The sequence below is a fragment of the Rhinatrema bivittatum genome, chromosome 2 (genome assembly GCF_901001135.1).
Source record: "Rhinatrema bivittatum chromosome 2, aRhiBiv1.1, whole genome shotgun sequence".
Classification (NCBI taxonomy): Eukaryota; Metazoa; Chordata; class Amphibia; order Gymnophiona; family Rhinatrematidae; genus Rhinatrema; species Rhinatrema bivittatum.
Genome location: NC_042616.1, coordinates 2,131,499 through 2,149,987, shown reverse-complemented (window position 1 = coordinate 2,149,987; position 18,489 = coordinate 2,131,499). Strand labels below are relative to the sequence as shown.

Here is an 18,489-nt window from a genome sequence, read left to right as displayed (position 1 = left end):
CGGACACCTTTTCGTGAGTGACCTGCGCCTACGTCCTTCCGGCCTCGGCACCCAAGGGCTCAACCTGAGGTGAACGTGGGCTGCTACAGGTGAAGCTCCTGTTGGGTCCTCCCCACCTGTACTGCCTCCCGACGACGAGGAACACTAGGTGCTTGCCCTCAGTGGCGACTCCAACCTCATCGCGGCTCAAGGGTCCACAAACACAACAGTTTGCCAAGGCCATGGAGCCGGCGGACCTGAGTGGGCTTGAAGCCATTCCCAGGCTGGTCCAGTGCCTACAGCAAGAGCAGCAGTGCCTTGATGTTTTGGCTGCCACGGTAGAGCGCCTAGTCAATCGGTTGGACTCAGCACCGATGCCCGTCGCTCCTCCAACCGCTCCTGCAGCAGCACCGGTTCACGCCACATCTCTTTACCTTCAGGCACCTCTCCTCTATGCTGGGGACCCCAAAGAGTGCGCAGCTTCCTGAACCATTGCTTTATGCATTTCTCTTTGCAACCTGCCCAGTTCACTAGTGATCGGGTCAAAGCCACCTTTATTTTATCTCTGCTAGACGGCAAGGCCCTTGCTTGGGCCTCTCCCTTGTGGGAGCGCAGGGATTCCCTACTCATGGATCTTCCTCGTTTTGTGCAGACCTTCAAACAGGTCTTCGATGAACCTGGTCGACAGTCTATGGCCGCCTTTGACCTTCTGCACCTTTGTCAGGGATCACGCTCCATGATGGATTATGCCGTGGAGTTCTGCACCCTGGCATCGGAACTAGGGTGGCGCGAGGACAATTTGCGCAGCATCTTACTAGAAGGCCTGTCCTCGAGAATCAAGGATGAGCTAGCTGTTCGAGACCTGCTTGAGGACTTGGAGGCTCTCATTGACCCCTCTAATCAAATCGACCGCCGCCTTCACCAGCGCCTCTGGGAACTGAAGCCAGGTCGTAAGACTATTTCTCTAGCGCCTTCCTTCTCCCGACCCCTGGTTCCACCTACTTCCTCGGAGTCGACCCAGACTCGGGCAGAGGAACTCATGCAGGGCGGTTGCAGCCACCTCACTCCGTAAAGAAACAACGCCGCTGGTCATTAGTCCTATGCCTCTGTTGCACAGTAAGGGTCACATGTTGGCCCAGTGCCCTGAGAGGCTGGGAAACTCCCGAGCCTAGGAGTCACAGGGGAGATGACCCTAGGCTGTATAAATCCTGCTCCCCAATGTACCGCGTCAGTAACACTGCTCTACCCCGAGGACTCGTTTTCCACACTGGCCTTCATTGATTCCAGAGACGGGGGGGGAATTTCAGCCTTTGAAATCTGGTAGAACCACTGAAGCTTCCCGTCATCACCAGAACGCCACCACTCCTTATCTCCTCCATGCAAGGAGATCCGTTACTAGGCTGGGTAACCCATGTTACCACTCCAGTGAGACTTCATAGCGGGATCCTGCACGAAGAGGAGATTTTGTTCTTTCTTATTGGAGAAGGTAATACATCCTGTGGTACTGGGGCTCCAGTGGTTTCAGAGGCACTCGCCTCGTATCGACTGGGAGACCTTGCAATTGGCCTCCTGGGGGCCCGCATGCCACACGGCTTGTCTCCACAACTTATCTCAACCCCGACTTCTGTTTGCCACGACCCAGCCGGCCCTGCCTACCCAGTACGCCGACTACGCAGACATGTTTTCCAAAGAAAAGACAGAGATGCTTCCCGAGCACCATCCGTTTGACTGCGCTATATATCTCCTCCCGGGCACCACGCTCCCCCGGGGTCGTGTATACCCGTTATCTCTGCCGGAAACTCAGGCTATGTCACAATACATTGGGAGAACCTCGACTGGGGTTTCATCCGCCCATCTACCTCGTCGCTTGGTGCAGGGTTCTTCTTTGTGGCAAAAAAGGTCTGCACCTTGAGACCCTGCATAGATTACCGGGGTCTAACCGCCATCACCCATAGAGACAGGTGTCTGCTTCCTTTCATCCCGGAGCTGTTGAATCACCTCCAGGGGGTGAAGATTTTTACCAAACTGGACCTCCGTGGGGCTTATAACCTGGTCCCCATCAAACCTGGGGACGAGTAGAAGACCACCTTCAACACACACGTGATGGCATCACTAAATATTCATAGTGTCCATTCATCCTATGCAACGCCCCAGCTGTCTTCCAAAACTTCATGAATGAGGTCTTCCGTGACATGCTCAATACCAATGTTATAGTCTATCTTGATGACGTCCTCATCTACTCGAGGGATCTACTCTCGCACCGTCTGGAGGTCCGGCATGTACTACAGTGCTTATGGGAACATCGACTTTTTGCCAAGTTAGAGAAGTGTCTTTTTGAACAAAAGTTACTCCCCTTTCTGGGCTTCATGGTCTCCACCGAGGGTTTCCATATGGACCCAGAGAAGATCTCCAGTATTCGGGACTGACCCTAGCCCTTGGGGCTTCATGCTTTTCAACGTTTCCTTGGCTTCACCAATTTTTATAGACACTTCATATCTCGATACTCACACCTAGTGGCGCCTCTCACCGGCCTGACAAAGAAGGGAGCCGACGTGAGGCAATGGCCATCTAATACAGTCTCTGCCTTTGAAGATTTGAAACGAGCCTTCCTTCAGGAGACCTGTCTCTGATACCTTGATCCTTCACGGCCATTCATCGTCGAGGTAGATGCATCGGACATAGCAGTGGAAGCCGTTCTCAGACAGCACTCCAGCAATGGAACACTGCTAGATATAGTTGTGATGGAGAAGGTACAGAGAAGGGCAACTAAAATGGTAAAGGGGATGGAACAGCTCCCCTATGAGGAAAGGTTAAAGAGGTTAGGGCTGTTCAGCTTGGAGAAGAGATGACTGAGGGGTTGGGGGATATGATAGAAATCTACAAAATCCTGAAAGGACTTGAACAGTTTAATGTAATTCGGTTATTTACTCTCTCAGGTGTAATAGAAGGACCGGGGGCACTCCATGAAGTTAGAAAGTAGCTTATTTAAAACAAATCGAAGAAAATTATTTTTCACTCAGTGCATAGTTAAGCTCTGGAATTCATTGCCAGAGGATGAGGTTACAGCAGTTAGTGTAACTGGGTTTAAAAAAGGTTTGGATAAGTTTCTGGAGACAAAATCTATAAACTGCTATTAATTAATAAGCAATAGTAGGTTGTGATTTAATGTTTGGGATCCTGCCAGGTACTTGTGACTTGGATTGGCCACTGTTGGAAACAGGATACTGGGCTTCATGGACCTGGGTCTGACCCATTATGGCATATCTTATGTTCTTATTTATTTATTTTTATTTAAAGGCTTTTTTATACCGGAGTTCATGCACTAGTGCATACCACTTCGGTTTACACAGAACAAGGAACAGAAAATTACATTCTTATGATTGAAGACAAAGAAGAATCCCTCACGGTCACAGCAGCACCCGTGAGCCTCAATTCCTTTGTACCATATCTATTCAGCAGCTGTAACACCGCAACACCTTGGTGTTCTCTTTGGTCGGGATATCCCCATCTTCCATGAATGAGACACATCGCTGCCTCCGACAGCACCCATTCCCGGGTCTAGCTTTCTCTGACTGATAAAACCCAACCTATGTAGTTCACTCCAGTGATGAGAGACTCTGCCAGCTGCTCAAAGTGCTGTTCTGCCCAGAGAATCAACTCCCGGGCCTGATTCCTGGTTCCACCTTGATGGTTGATGTGGTTCATCGTTGTCGCATTATCTGATGGGATCCGCACTGGAAGGCTGTGTAACCTTGGCAGACAGGAAAGCAATGTGAAATGCACTGCTCTCGTCTCTGATTGATAGGCCATGAGGCCTTCTGTTTCGACCACTGGCCCTGCGCCAACTGATCTTTCCACACTGCCCTCCATCCAGAGAGGCTTGCATCGGTGGTGACTATTATCCAATTCAGAATCTCCAATTCCACACCATGCTCGAGATTGGCGTGAACAAGCACCATGAAAAACTGTCCCTGGCTTCTCCCTCTAACGGACGAGGAAGATGAAACTCTTCCAATAACGGATTCCAGCAGGAGAAGAGCCTCCTGCAGTGGCCATATATGTTGAACGCCCAATGCATTAATGTCAATGCCATAGAACCCAGACCTATATATAGCCCCAGACCCTTGGCACTGAAAGCTCTAGCAGAAGCCTAATCTGACTCTGCAATTTCAGCAATCTCTCTCTCTGAGAAACACTCTCTCCACCTGTGTGTTGGACTGAGCTCCGAGATTCTCCAAAGTTTGTAAGAAGACCAAATGGCTCGTTGCTTGGTCCACCACCTATCCTAGAGACTTCAAGTGCATTGGTACCTCTTGTACTGATTGTTACAGAGGTCGTTTGATTTCACACGAATAAGCCAGTCATCCAGATACGGATACCCCAACACACTCTTCTTTTGCAATGCGGCTGCCTCCACCACCCTCACCTTGGTGAAGGTATGTGGAGCCATCGCCAGCTGAAGGGAAGGGCTTGAAACCGAAAATGTTCCCATAGGACCATGAACCTTGGGCATTTCTGGTGCTCCAGCCTGATGGTTACGTGCAGATACGCCTCTATCAAGGCGAGAGACGCCAAGAACTTTGCCTTGTGTACTGCCGCGATGAGGGACCTCAGAGTTTCCATGTGGAAATGGGGAACCTTGAGCGCTGCATTTGTCTTCTTTAAATCCAGTATCTCTTGAATTGGATACTGGGGGGAAAGAAACAGGATGCTTAACTTAAAATTGACCTCTGGCCACACTAAGCGCGCTCAGGGTCTGAGCCAACAAACGCAGCAAGACATCTCTGTGAAAAAAAGAAAAATCTGAGCAGAGTCCAAAGCGGCTCTCAATCAGATGCAATTTCTCCCTCTTCCAGAAGTGAGAAAGCCTGTTCCCCATCAGAATCCGCACCCCTTTGAACATTACCAGGGACAGCCCCCCCTGTGGCATTTGCCTGCCATGACTGACAAGCAGGAGGCCCAAGCACGTGATTCCCTGAGCTCTTCTTTTGTTCCAACTGACTCCTTTCCACGCTTTTTGCACAATGTGAGATTTAAAGACCTAACTACCTGTACCGCTAGTGGAGAGGGGAACTGGTAGTATGAGTGAGACATGCAAATAGCTGAAAGATATAAATAGTTCAGATTTTGCCTTTCCAAACCTGCCCCAGAAGGCTTACAAACTACGGCCTGAATTTATCAAATGTGGTAAATATCGCATGTGATAGGAAAAGGGGTGTATGTTATAGAGAGAGAGAGAGAGAGAACCTATGCCCGCACCCGAGATAGGTATTTATATCTCTATGGGAGGCCCACCTAGTCACTCGAGGTGAGGTTTAGGTATTAGTGTAGGGATTAGGGACCACTTTGACATTCAACGTGAGATGTACAACAGAACAGTGGTCTCTTGTGAAGAGTTGATGACCCTCGGAGTGAGGAAACTCACCCAAAGATGAGATTTGTGCAGTGTTCTCTCAACCTAGCTTGATGGACACTCTACCTGGGTAATATCAAGCTAGGTTGAGAGAACATTGCACAAATCTCATCTTTGGGTGAGTTTCCTCACTCCGAGGGTCATCAACTCTTCACAAGAGAGCACTGTTCTGTTCGTACGTCTCACGTTGAATGTCAAAGTGGCCCCTAACCCCCTACACTAATACCTAAACCTCACCTTGAGTTAATAGCTACCGCATGGCTTAACGCTCCTCAAAAAGTTGTAGGTAAAATCGATAAGCCCTTAACGCATGCGAAAACGCCTTAACACATTTTGATAAATGAGGGGGTACGTTGGCAATTAAGCTGAGGAGAAAAGTGAAGTCACGATAGGTAATGATAGGAAATTGGAGCAAGTGGAAAGATTGTGCATTCATGGAGGAGTCTCTCAGAGGAAGTGTTGGGGGCAAAACAGTGTCAGAGTTCAAGAAAGAAGATGACCTGCAGGAAGGCACCTCAGTGGTGTGGAAGCGAGAGTGATGTTGGAAAGGAGGTGCAGTAGGAACGGGCCTTTTGTGATTTCTTGGCTGCCATGCTTTTGTAAATGTGGATGTGTTGGCCCAGCATTGTGTGTGAGTGTGTGTTTGTAACCTTTTACTAACTTATTGCTGTTCATGTGTTGGCAGCCACTATTCTCAGATGTGGGTGGAGTCCCATCAGACCCTGAAGGAAATCTTTGCCGAAGAAATGCCGGCGAAGGCCCCTCGCCCCGAGAAGGACCGGATGGTCTTCTTCCAGACGCTTGCCACTCTGTACCTCCACTACCTGCAGATCTTCCAGAAGCTGGAGCCGACCTATGACCAGATAGTGCATCCGCAAAAGCGCCGGGTCATCCGCCAGGTTCTGGACGGCGTGATGGGGCGCCTGGTGGAGCTGAAGAACGAGATGGTGCAGGCAGAGTTCTCGGAGTATCAGTACATGGATGATGTGCTTCAGGACTTCAAACTTACCCCGGTAAGTACTGAGAAATGCCCCCACCCTCTCACAGGCAGAGCGTGAAGGAGGCCTCCAAGATGTGAGACGTGCAGAGTGCCAAAAAGTAACAATTCTAAACCCTGGGCGAACAAGTAAACAATAACAAGTACCTCTAAATTATACACTCTGAGACGCATCTTAAAGCAAGAACACACAAAGCGATGCCCATTCTCCAACCCCCACACACATCCACTTCCAGGAGCCCCGCTACTGTACACCCACTGGGTGAAAAACCCCAAAAGTTTCAAATCATCCTTAATCACAACAGGCAAAATTGTATAAAGGTTTACCCAAGCTCGCTTATCATCCTTTCCCAAAAGTCTCTGCCTTTCTGATTGCTTCCAGTCAGACGTGGCTGAAACCAAATCAAAACGGAAGTCACGTTCAGTCGTGTTCAGTATTGTAAAATAGCAAAATACGCCATCAGTACAGCACCGGGGCCCCCTCCTACAGATGCAGTGGTCATCGCCAGTTCCTCCAAGGAGGAAGCTCCATCAAGGCCAGAGGAATCGCTGAGGCCTATAGCCCCTGTCCATTCCATCGCTGCCTACACCTCCGGACATTGCCCGAGCACCTAGGGCCCCTTCCCCTGTGACATATAGTTAGGATGAGGGTCCCTATGACCCCTGGGGGGATGATCAGACGGACTCTTCCTCCAAGTACTCGGAGGATGTTCTCCTGTCAGAACCTTCTCCTCTAGAGGAGCGAAGGGAGTCTCTGCCTGAGAACTTACCCTTTGCAGATTTTGTGAGGTTGATGGCGGAGGCCATCCCATTCCAGCTGTTGATGGAGGAGGATGCCAGGCATGAGACACTTGAGATCCTTCAATTTGTGGAGGCTCCTACGGAGACCATGGTGGTCCCTGTACACGAGATCCTTTTGGGGTTGCTGCTGAGGATTTGGTTACACCCCCTCTCGGTATCTCCTGGATGGGGTTTACCTTCTCTAGAAGACTGCTGGATTCCATAAGCATCTTGAATGAGTAGACAAGAATCAGTTATTTACACTTTCGAATAATAGAAGGACTAGGGGGCACTCCATGAAGTTAGCAAGTAACACATTTAAGACTAATTGGAGAAAATTCTTTTCCATTCAACGCACAATAAAGCTCTGGAATTTGTTGCCAGAGGATGTGGTTAGTGCAGTTAGTGTAGCTGGGTTCAAAAAAGGTTTGGATAAGTTCTTGGAGGAGAAGTCCATTAACTGCTATTAATCAATTATACTTAGGGAATAGCCACTGCTATTAATTGCATCAGAAGCATGGGATCTTCTTAGTGTTTGGGTACTTGCCAGGTTCTTGTGTCCTGGTTTGGCCTCTGTTGGAAACAGGATGCTGGGCTTGATGTTGAATCCAGTCCCCCTTTATGCTTTGCCGTTGAAGCAGATTGTGCCCAAGGCTGGTGGAAGCACTAGGGTGCCGAGCATTAGGGGGCGCCGAGCAGTGGTATACCGAGGGGAGGTCAGGGAGAGCCAATGCGGCCGCCGGTGGACCTCAGCCCACTGGCGGCTGAGCAGTGAACTACCACTGTGCTGTGTGCCGGACACACACAGCAGGAAGATCGGTAGGGCCATGGTGGAGCTCGTGTCACCACGGCCCGAAGAAAAAGCTTGCATCCAAACCTGCAGGTGCTCCTCCTCCTCCTTCCTGCCCGCGCGGCTCCGGCAGAAGAGGAGCAGCGTTTATAGTCATCCGCGAATCTCAAGTCGCTGAGAAGAGGAGGAGGCCCGGTAGCAGGGCCGCCGCCGCGGATCCCACATTGCGGGCTGCCCGAGAAGATCAGGGCTGCTGCAGAGCCCATCCTGCGGTGACACGTGAAGAGGAGGCCCAGAGGCAAGAGAGAGGCTGAGGGCCTGTAGAGTGTGTGTGTGTGTGTGTGTGTGTGAGATGAGTTGAGAGATTGTGTGGGAGTGAGGACCTGAATGTTTGCAGAGACAGCATGTGAGAGCCTCTGTGTGTGTGAGAGAGACAGCGTGTGACAGAGAGAGCCTGTGTGTGTGTGTGAGTCAGCATGTGACAGTGAGAGACTGTGTATGTGTGAGAGAGACAGCGTGTGACAGAGAGAGCCTGTGTGTGTGTGAGAATGAGAACCTGACTGTGTTTGAAGGAAGAAGATAGATGGAGAGAAAAGAAATAGAAAAAAAGACAATATGAAAGGAATTAGCAAAAAAATAAGAAAGGGGAGGTGGAACAAAAAAGCCTGTGACCAACCATTTAGAAAACTAAGCTCCATGCTTAACACAGGGACCTGTGTTAGTTTTAAATGTGCCCCATGCTAACTTCATGGAGTGCCCCCTAGTCCTTCTATTATCCGAAAGTGTAAATAACCGAGTCACATCTACCCGTTCTAGACCTCTCATGATCTTAAACACCTCTATCATATCCCCCCTCAGTCGTCTCTTCTCCAAGCTGAACAGCCCTAACCTCTTTAGTCTTTCCTCATAGGGGAGCTGTTCCATCCCCTTTATCATTTTGGTTGCCCTTCTCTGTACCTTCTCCATCGCAATTATATCTTTTTTGAGATGCGGCGACCAGAATTGTACACAGTATTCAAGGTGTGGTCTCACCATGGAGCGATACAGAGACATTATGACATTTTCCCTCAGTTATTGATGAGCCACATTCTCCTTGTGTTATCCCTGCAGCTGTGTCTCTCTCTCTCTCTGTACCTGTGTGAGATCCTCCTTGTGTTATCCCTGCAGCTGTGTCTCTCTCTCTCTCTCTGTACCTGTGTGAGATCCTCCTTGTGTTATCCCTGCAGCTGTGTCTCTCTCTCTCTGTACCTGTGTGAGATCCTCCTTGTGTTATCCCTGCAGCTGTGTCTCTCTCTCTCTGTACCTGTGTGAGATCCTCCTTGTGTTATCCCTGCAGCTGTGTCTCTCTCTCTCTCTGTACCTGTGTGAGATCCTCCTTGTGTTATCCCTGCAGCTGTGTCTCTCTCTCTCTCTCTCTGTACCTGTGTGAGATCCTCCTTGTGTTATCCCTGCAGCTGTGTCTCTCTCTCTCTCTCTGTACCTGTGTGAGATCCTCCTTGTGTTATCCCTGCAGCTGTGTCTCTCTCTCTCTCTCTGTACCTGTGTGAGATCCTCCTTGTGTTATCCCTGCAGCTGTGTCTCTCTCTCTCTCTGTGCCTGTGTGAGATCCTCCTTGTGTTATCCCTGCAGCTGTGTCTCTCTCTCTCTCTCTCTGTGCCTGTGTGAGATCCTCCTTGTGTTATCCCTGCAGCTGTGTCTCTCTCTCTCTCTCTGTACCTGTGTGAGATCCTCCTTGTGTTATCCCTGCAGCTGTGTCTCTCTCTCTCTGTACCTGTGTGAGATCCTCCTTGTGTTATCCCTGCAGCTGTGTCTCTCTCTCTCTGTACCTGTGTGAGATCCTCCTTGTGTTATCCCTGCAGCTGTGTCTCTCTCTCTCTCTGTACCTGTGTGAGATCCTCCTTGTGTTATCCCTGCAGCTGTGTCTCTCTCTCTCTCTCTGTGCCTGTGTGAGATCCTCCTTGTGTTATCCCTGCAGCTGTGTCTCTCTCTCTCTCTGTGCCTGTGTGAGATCCTCCTTGTGTTATCTCTGCAGCTGTCTCTCTCTCTCTCTCTGTACCTGTGTGAGATCCTCCTTGTGTTATCCCTGCAGCTGTGTCTCTCTCTCTCTCTCTGTACCTGTGTGAGATCCTCCTTGTGTTATCCCTGCAGCTGTGTCTCTCTCTCTCTGTACCTGTGTGAGATCCTCCTTGTGTTATCCCTGCAGCTGTGTCTCTCTCTCTCTCTGTACCTGTGTGAGATCCTCCTTGTGTTATCCCTGCAGCTGTGTCTCTCTCTCTCTCTGTACCTGTGTGAGATCCTCCTTGTGTTATCCCTGCAGCTGTGTCTCTCTCTCTCTCTGTGCCTGTGTGAGATCCTCCTTGTGTTATCCCTGCAGCTGTGTCTCTCTCTCTCTCTCTGTACCTGTGTGAGATCCTCCTTGTGTTATCCCTGCAGCTGTGTCTCTCTCTCTCTCTGTGCCTGTGTGAGATCCTCCTTGTGTTATCCCTGCAGCTGTGTCTCTCTCTCTCTCTCTCTGTGCCTGTGTGAGATCCTCCTTGTGTTATCCCTGCAGCTGTGTCTCTCTCTCTCTCTCTGTACCTGTGTGAGATCCTCCTTGTGTTATCCCTGCAGCTGTGTCTCTCTCTCTCTGTACCTGTGTGAGATCCTCCTTGTGTTATCCCTGCAGCTGTGTCCTCTCTCTCTCTCTGTGCCTGTGTGAGATCCTCCTTGTGTTATCCCTGCAGCTGTGTCTCTCTCTCTCTCTGTACCTGTGTGAGATCCTCCTTGTGTTATCCCTGCAGCTGTGTCTCTCTCTCTCTCTGTGCCTGTGTGAGATCCTCCTTGTGTTATCCCTGCAGCTGTGTCTCTCTCTCTCTCTGTGCCTGTGTGAGATCGTCCTTGTGTTATCCCTGCAGCTGTGTCTCTCTCTCTCTCTGTGCCTGTGTGAGATCCTCCTTGTGTTATCCCTGCAGCTGTGTCTCTCTCTCTCTCTCTGTGCCTGTGTGAGATCCTCCTTGTGTTATCCCTGCAGCTGTGTCTCTCTCTCTCTCTCTGTACCTGTGTGAGATCCTCCTTGTGTTATCCCTGCAGCTGTGTCTCTCTCTCTCTCTGTGCCTGTGTGAGATCCTCCTTGTGTTATCCCTGCAGCTGTGTCTCTCTCTCTCTCTGTACCTGTGTGAGATCCTCCTTGTGTTATCCCTGCAGCTGTGTCTCTCTCTCTCTCTCTCTGTGCCTGTGTGAGATCCTCCTTGTGTTATCCCTGCAGCTGTGTCTCTCTCTCTCTCTGTGCCTGTGTGAGATCCTCCTTGTGTTATCCCTGCAGCTGTGTCTCTCTCTCTCTGTACCTGTGTGAGATCCTCCTTGTGTTATCCCTGCAGCTGTCTCTCTCTCTCTCTCTGTACCTGTGTGAGATCCTCCTTGTGTTATCCCTGCAGCTGTGTCTCTCTCTCTCTCTCTGTACCTGTGTGAGATCCTCCTTATGTTATCCCTGCAGCTGTGTCTCTCTCTCTCTCTCTGTACCTGTGTGAGATCCTCCTTGTGTTATCCCTGCAGCTGTGTCTCTCTCTCTCTCTGTGCCTGTGTGAGATCCTCCTTGTGTTATCCCTGCAGCTGTGTCTCTCTCTCTCTGTGCCTGTGTGAGATCCTCCTTGTGTTATCCCTGCAGCTGTGTCTCTCTCTCTCTCTCTGTACCTGTGTGAGATCCTCCTTGTGTTATCCCTGCAGCTGTGTCTCTCTCTCTCTCTGTACCTGTGTGAGATCCTCCTTGTGTTATCCGTGCAGCTGTGTCTCTCTCTCTCTCTGTGCCTGTGTGAGATCCTCCTTGTGTTATCCCTGCAGCTGTGTCTCTCTCTCTCTCTGTGCCTGTGTGAGATCCTCCTTGTGTTATCCCTGCAGCTGTGTCTCTCTCTCTCTCTGTGCCTGTGTGAGATCCTCCTTGTGTTATCCCTGCAGCTGTGTCTCTCTCTCTCTCTGTACCTGTGTGAGATCCTCCTTGTGTTATCCCTGCAGCTGTGTCTCTCTCTCTCTCTCTCTGTACCTGTGTGAGATCCTCCTTGTGTTATCCCTGCAGCTGTGTCTCTCTCTCTCTCTGTACCTGTGTGAGATCCTCCTTGTGTTATCCCTGCAGCTGTGTCTCTCTCTCTCTCTGTACCTGTGTGAGATCCTCCTTGTGTTATCCGTGCAGCTGTGTCTCTCTCTCTCTCTGTGCCTGTGTGAGATCCTCCTTGTGTTATCCCTGCAGCTGTGTCTCTCTCTCTCTCTGTACCTGTGTGAGATCCTCCTTGTGTTATCCCTGCAGCTGTGTCTCTCTCTCTCTCTCTGTGCCTGTGTGAGATCCTCCTTGTGTTATCCCTGCAGCTGTGTCTCTCTCTCTCTCTGTACCTGTGTGAGATCCTCCTTGTGTTATCCCTGCAGCTGTGTCTCTCTCTCTCTCTGTACCTGTGTGAGATCCTCCTTGTGTTATCCCTGCAGCTGTGTCTCTCTCTCTCTCTGTGCCTGTGTGAGATCCTCCTTGTGTTATCCCTGCAGCTGTGTCTCTCTCTCTCTGTACCTGTGTGAGATCCTCCTTGTGTTATCCCTGCAGCTGTGTCTCTCTCTCTCTCTCTGTACCTGTGTGAGATCCTCCTTGTGTTATCCGTGCAGCTGTGTCTCTCTCTCTCTCTGTGCCTGTGTGAGATCCTCCTTGTGTTATCCCTGCAGCTGTGTCTCTCTCTCTCTCTCTGTACCTGTGTGAGATCCTCCTTGTGTTATCCCTGCAGCTGTGTCTCTCTCTCTCTCTCTGTGCCTGTGTGAGATCCTCCTTGTGTTATCCCTGCAGCTGTGTCTCTCTGTCTCTGTACCTGTGTGAGATCCTCCTTGTGTTATCCCTGCAGCTGTGTCTCTCTCTCTCTCTCTCTGTACCTGTGTGAGATCCTCCTTGTGTTATCCCTGCAGCTGTGTCTCTCTCTCTCTCTCTCTGTACCTGTGTGAGATCCTCCTTGTGTTATCCGTGCAGCTGTGTCTCTCTCTCTCTCTGTGCCTGTGTGAGATCCTCCTTGTGTTATCCCTGCAGCTGTGTCTCTCTCTCTCTCTCTGTGCCTGTGTGAGATCCTCCTTGTGTTATCCCTGCAGCTGTGTCTCTCTCTCTCTGTGCCTGTGTGAGATCCTCCTTGTGTTATCCCTGCAGCTGTGTCTCTCTCTCTCTCTCTCTGTACCTGTGTGAGATCCTCCTTGTGTTATCCCTGCAGCTGTGTCTCTCTCTCTCTGTGCCTGTGTGAGATCCTCCTTGTGTTATCCCTGCAGCTGTCTCTCTCTCTCTCTCTCTGTACCTGTGTGAGATCCTCCTTGTGTTATCCCTGCAGCTGTGTCTCTCTCTCTCTCTCTGTGCCTGTGTGAGATCCTCCTTGTGTTATCCCTGCAGCTGTGTCTCTCTCTCTCTGTACCTGTGTGAGATCCTCCTTGTGTTATCCCTGCAGCTGTGTCTCTCTCTCTCTCTGTGCCTGTGTGAGATCCTCCTTGTGTTATCCCTGCAGCTGTGTGTCTCTCTCTCTCTGTACCTGTGTGAGATCCTCCTTGTGTTATCCCTGCAGCTGTGTCTCTCTCTCTCTGTACCTGTGTGAGATCCTCCTTGTGTTATCCCTGCAGCTGTGTCTCTCTCTCTCTGTACCTGTGTGAGATCCTCCTTGTGTTATCCCTGCAGCTGTGTCTCTCTCTCTCTCTCTCTGTACCTGTGTGAGATCCTCCTTGTGTTATCCCTGCAGCTGTGTCTCTCTCTCTCTGTACCTGTGTGAGATCCTCCTTGTGTTATCCCTGCAGCTGTGTCTCTCTCTCTCTGTGCCTGTGTGAGATCCTCCTTGTGTTATCCCTGCAGCTGTGTTTCTCTCTCTCTCTGTACCTGTGTGAGATCCTCCTTGTGTTATCCCTGCAGCTGTGTCTCTCTCTCTCTGTGCCTGTGTGAGATCCTCCTTGTGTTATCCCTGCAGCTGTGTCTCTCTCTCTCTGTACCTGTGTGAGATCCTCCTTGTGTTATCCCTGCAGCTGTGTCTCTCTCTCTCTCTGTACCTGTGTGAGATCCTCCTTGTGTTATCCCTGCAGCTGTGTCTCTCTCTCTCTCTCTGTGCCTGTGTGAGATCCTCCTTGTGTTATCCCTGCAGCTGTGTCTCTCTCTCTCTCTGTGCCTGTGTGAGATCCTCCTTGTGTTATCCCTGCAGCTGTCTCTCTCTCTCTCTCTCTGTGCCTGTGTGAGATCCTCCTTGTGTTATCCCTGCAGCTGTGTCTCTCTCTCTCTCTGTACCTGTGTGAGATCCTCCTTGTGTTATCCCTGCAGCTGTGTCTCTCTCTCTCTCTGTACCTGTGTGAGATCCTCCTTGTGTTATCCCTGCAGCTGTGTCTCTCTCTCTCTCTGTACCTGTGTGAGATCCTCCTTATGTTATCCCTGCAGCTGTGTCTCTCTCTCTCTCTGTACCTGTGTGAGATCCTCCTTGTGTTATCCCTGCAGCTGTGTCTCTCTCTCTCTCTGTACCTGTGTGAGATCCTCCTTGTGTTATCCCTGCAGCTGTGTCTCTCTCTCTCTGTACCTGTGTGAGATCCTCCTTGTGTTATCCCTGCAGCTGTGTCTCTCTCTCTCTCTCTGTACCTGTGTGAGATCCTCCTTGTGTTATCCCTGCAGCTGTGTCTCTCTCTCTCTCTCTGTGCCTGTGTGAGATCCTCCTTGTGTTATCCCTGCAGCTGTGTCTCTCTCTCTCTCTCTGTACCTGTGTGAGATCCTCCTTGTGTTATCCCTGCAGCTGTGTCTCTCTCTCTCTCTGTGCCTGTGTGAGATCCTCCTTGTGTTATCCCTGCAGCTGTGTCCTCTCTCTCTCTGTACCTGTGTGAGATCCTCCTTGTGTTATCCCTGCAGCTGTGTCTCTCTCTCTCTCTCTGTACCTGTGTGAGATCCTCCTTGTGTTATCCCTGCAGCTGTGTCTCTCTCTCTCTCTCTCTGTACCTGTGTGAGATCCTCCTTGTGTTATCCCTGCAGCTGTGTCTCTCTCTCTCTCTGTACCTGTGTGAGATCCTCCTTGTGTTATCCCTGCAGCTGTGTCTCTCTCTCTCTCTCTGTGCTTGTGTGAGATCCTCCTTGTGTTATCCCTGCAGCTGTGTCTCTCTCTCTCTCTCTGTGCCTGTGTGAGATCCTCCTTGTGTTATCCCTGCAGCTGTGTCTCTCTCTCTCTCTCTGTACCTGTGTGAGATCCTCCTTGTGTTATCCCTGCAGCTGTGTCTCTCTCTCTCGGTGCCTGTGTGAGATCCTCCTTGTGTTATCCCTGCAGCTGTGTCTCTCTCTCTCTCTGTGCCTGTGTGAGATCCTCCTTGTGTTATCCCTGCAGCTGTGTCTCTCTCTCTCTCTGTACCTGTGTGAGATCCTCCTTGTGTTATCCCTGCAGCTGTGTCTCTCTCTCTCTCTGTACCTGTGTGAGATCCTCCTTGTGTTATCCCTGCAGCTGTGTCTCTCTCTCTCTCTGTACCTGTGTGAGATCCTCCTTGTGTTATCCCTGCAGCTGTGTCTCTCTCTCTCTCTGTACCTGTGTGAGATCCTCCTTGTGTTATCCCTGCAGCTGTGTCTCTCTCTCTCTCTCTGTACCTGTGTGAGATCCTCCTTGTGTTATCCCTGCAGCTGTGTCTCTCTCTCTCTGTACCTGTGTGAGATCCTCCTTGTGTTATCCCTGCAGCTGTGTCTCTCTCTCTCTCTCTGTACCTGTGTGAGATCCTCCTTGTGTTATCCCTGCAGCTGTGTTTCTCTCTCTCTCTCTGTACCTGTGTGAGATCCTCCTTGTGTTATCCCTGCAGCTGTGTCTCTCTCTCTCTCTGTGCCTGTGTGAGATCCTCCTTGTGTTATCCCTGCAGCTGTGTCTCTCTCTCTCTCTCTGTGCCTGTGTGAGATCCTCCTTGTGTTATCCCTGCAGCTGTGTCTCTCTCTCTCTCTGTACCTGTGTGAGATCCTCCTTGTGTTATCCCTGCAGCTGTGTCTCTCTCTCTCTCTCTGTGCCTGTGTGAGATCCTCCTTGTGTTATCCCTGCAGCTGTGTCTCTCTCTCTCTCTGTACCTGTGTGAGATCCTCCTTGTGTTATCCCTGCAGCTGTGTGTCTCTCTCTCTCTGTACCTGTGTGAGATCCTTCTTGTGTTATCCCTGCAGCTGTGTCTCTCTCTCCTCTCTCTCTGTGCCTGTGTGAGATCCTCCTTGTGTTATCCCTGCAGCTGTGTCTCTCTCTCTCTCTCTGTGCCTGTGTGAGATCCTCCTTGTGTTATCCCTGCAGCTGTGTCTCTCTCTCTCTCTCTGTGCCTGTGTGAGATCCTCCTTGTGTTATCCCTGCAGCTGTGTCTCTCTCTCTCTCTCTGTGCCTGTGTGAGATCCTCCTTGTGTTATCCCTGCAGCTGTGTCTCTCTCTCTCTGTACCTGTGTGAGATCCTCCTTGTGTTATCCCTGCAGCTGTGTCTCTCTCTCTCTCTGTACCTGTGTGAGATCCTCCTTGTGTTATCCCTGCAGCTGTGTTTCTCTCTCTCTCTGTACCTGTGTGAGATCCTCCTTGTGTTATCCCTGCAGCTGTGTCTCTCTCTCTCTGTACCTGTGTGAGATCCTCCTTGTGTTATCCCTGCAGCTGTGTGTCTCTCTCTCTCTGTACCTGTGTGAGATCCTCCTTGTGTTATCCCTGCAGCTGTGTCTCTCTCTCTCTCTCTGTACCTGTGTGAGATCCTCCTTGTGTTATCCCTGCAGCTGTGTCTCTCTCTCTCTCTCTGTACCTGTGTGAGATCCTCCTTGTGTTATCCCTGCAGCTATGTCTCTCTCTCTCTCTCTGTGCCTGTGTGAGATCCTCCTTGTGTTATCCCTGCAGCTGTGTCTCTCTCTCTCTCTGTGCCTGTGTGAGATCCTCCTTGTGTTATCCCTGCAGCTGTGTCTCTCTCTCTCTCTCTGTACCTGTGTGAGATCCTCCTTGTGTTATCCCTGCAGCTGTCTCTCTCTCTCTGTACCTGTGTGAGATCCTCCTTGTGTTATCCCTGCGGCTGTGTCTCTCTCTCTCTCTCTGTGCCTGTGTGAGATCCTCCTTGTGTTATCCCTGCAGCTGTGTCTCTCTCTCTCTGTGCCTGTGTGAGATCCTCCTTGTGTTATCCCTGCAGCTGTGTCTCTCTCTCTCTCTGTACCTGTGTGAGATCCTCCTTGTGTTATCCCTGCAGCTGTGTCTCTCTCTCTCTCTGTACCTGTGTGAGATCCTCCTTGTGTTATCCCTGCAGCTGTGTCTCTCTCTCTCTCTCTGTGCCTGTGTGAGATCCTCCTTGTGTTATCCCTGCAGCTGTGTCTCTCTCTCTCTCTCTGTGCCTGTGTGAGATCCTCCTTGTGTTATCCCTGCAGCTGTCTCTCTCTCTCTCTCTCTGTACCTGTGTGAGATCCTCCTTGTGTTATCCCTGCAGCTGTCTCTCTCTCTCTCTCTCTGTACCTGTGTGAGATCCTCCTTGTGTTATCCCTGCAGCTGTGTCTCTCTCTCTCTCTGTACCTGTGTGAGATCCTCCTTATGTTATCCCTGCAGCTGTGTCTCTCTCTCTCTCTGTACCTGTGTGAGATCCTCCTTATGTTATCCCTGCAGCTCTGTCTCTCTCTCTCTCTGTACCTGTGTGAGATCCTCCTTGTGTTATCCCTGCAGCTGTGTCTCTCTCTCTCTCTGTACCTGTGTGAGATCCTCCTTATGTTATCCCTGCAGCTGTGTCTCTCTCTCTCTCTGTGCCTGTGTGAGATCCTCCTTGTGTTATCCCTGCAGCTGTCTCTCTCTCTCTCTCTCTGTACCTGTGTGAGATCCTCCTTGTGTTATCCCTGCAGCTGTCTCTCTCTCTCTCTCTCTGTACCTGTGTGAGATCCTCCTTGTGTTATCCCTGCAGCTGTGTCTCTCTCTCTCTCTGTACCTGTGTGAGATCCTCCTTATGTTATCCCTGCAGCTGTGTCTCTCTCTCTCTCTGTGCCTGTGTGAGATCCTCCTTGTGTTATCCCTGCAGCTGTGTCTCTCTCTCTCTCTCTGTGCCTGTGTGAGATCCTCCTTGTGTTATCCCTGCAGCTGTGTCTCTCTCTCTCTCTCTGTACCTGTGTGAGATCCTCCTTATGTTATCCCTGCAGCTGTGTCTCTCTCTCTCTCTCTGTACCTGTGTGAGATCCTCCTTGTGTTATCCCTGCAGCTGTGTCTCTCTCTCTCTCTGTACCTGTGTGAGATCCTCCTTGTGTTATCCCTGCAGCTGTGTCTCTCTCTCTCTCTGTACCTGTGTGAGATCCTCCTTGTGTTATCCCTGCAGCTGTGTCTCTCTCTCTCTGTGCCTGTGTGAGATCCTCCTTGTGTTATCCCTGCAGCTGTGTCTCTCTCTCTCTCTGTGCCTGTGTGAGATCCTCCTTGTGTTATCCCTGCAGCTGTGTCTCTCTCTCTCTCTGTACCTGTGTGAGATCCTCCTTGTGTTATCCCTGCAGCTGTGTCTCTCTCTCTCTCTCTGTGCCTGTGTGAGATCCTCCTTGTGTTATCCCTGCAGCTGTGTCTCTCTCTCTCTCTCTGTGCCTGTGTGAGA

The 18,489-nt window shown here is 50.6% G+C and overlaps 1 protein-coding gene across 1 annotated transcript in view; it reads left to right on the top strand.

The window, feature by feature from the left end:
* LOC115083430 (dynein regulatory complex protein 11-like) overlaps positions 1–18,489 on the top strand; it is a 378,622-nt gene that overhangs the window by 3,010 nt on the left and 357,123 nt on the right. Inside the window, exon 2 of the mRNA XM_029587237.1 lies at positions 6,078–6,405. Coding sequence (XP_029443097.1) covers positions 6,078–6,405 — 328 coding nt within the window. The remainder of the gene's footprint in view (positions 1–6,077; positions 6,406–18,489) is intronic.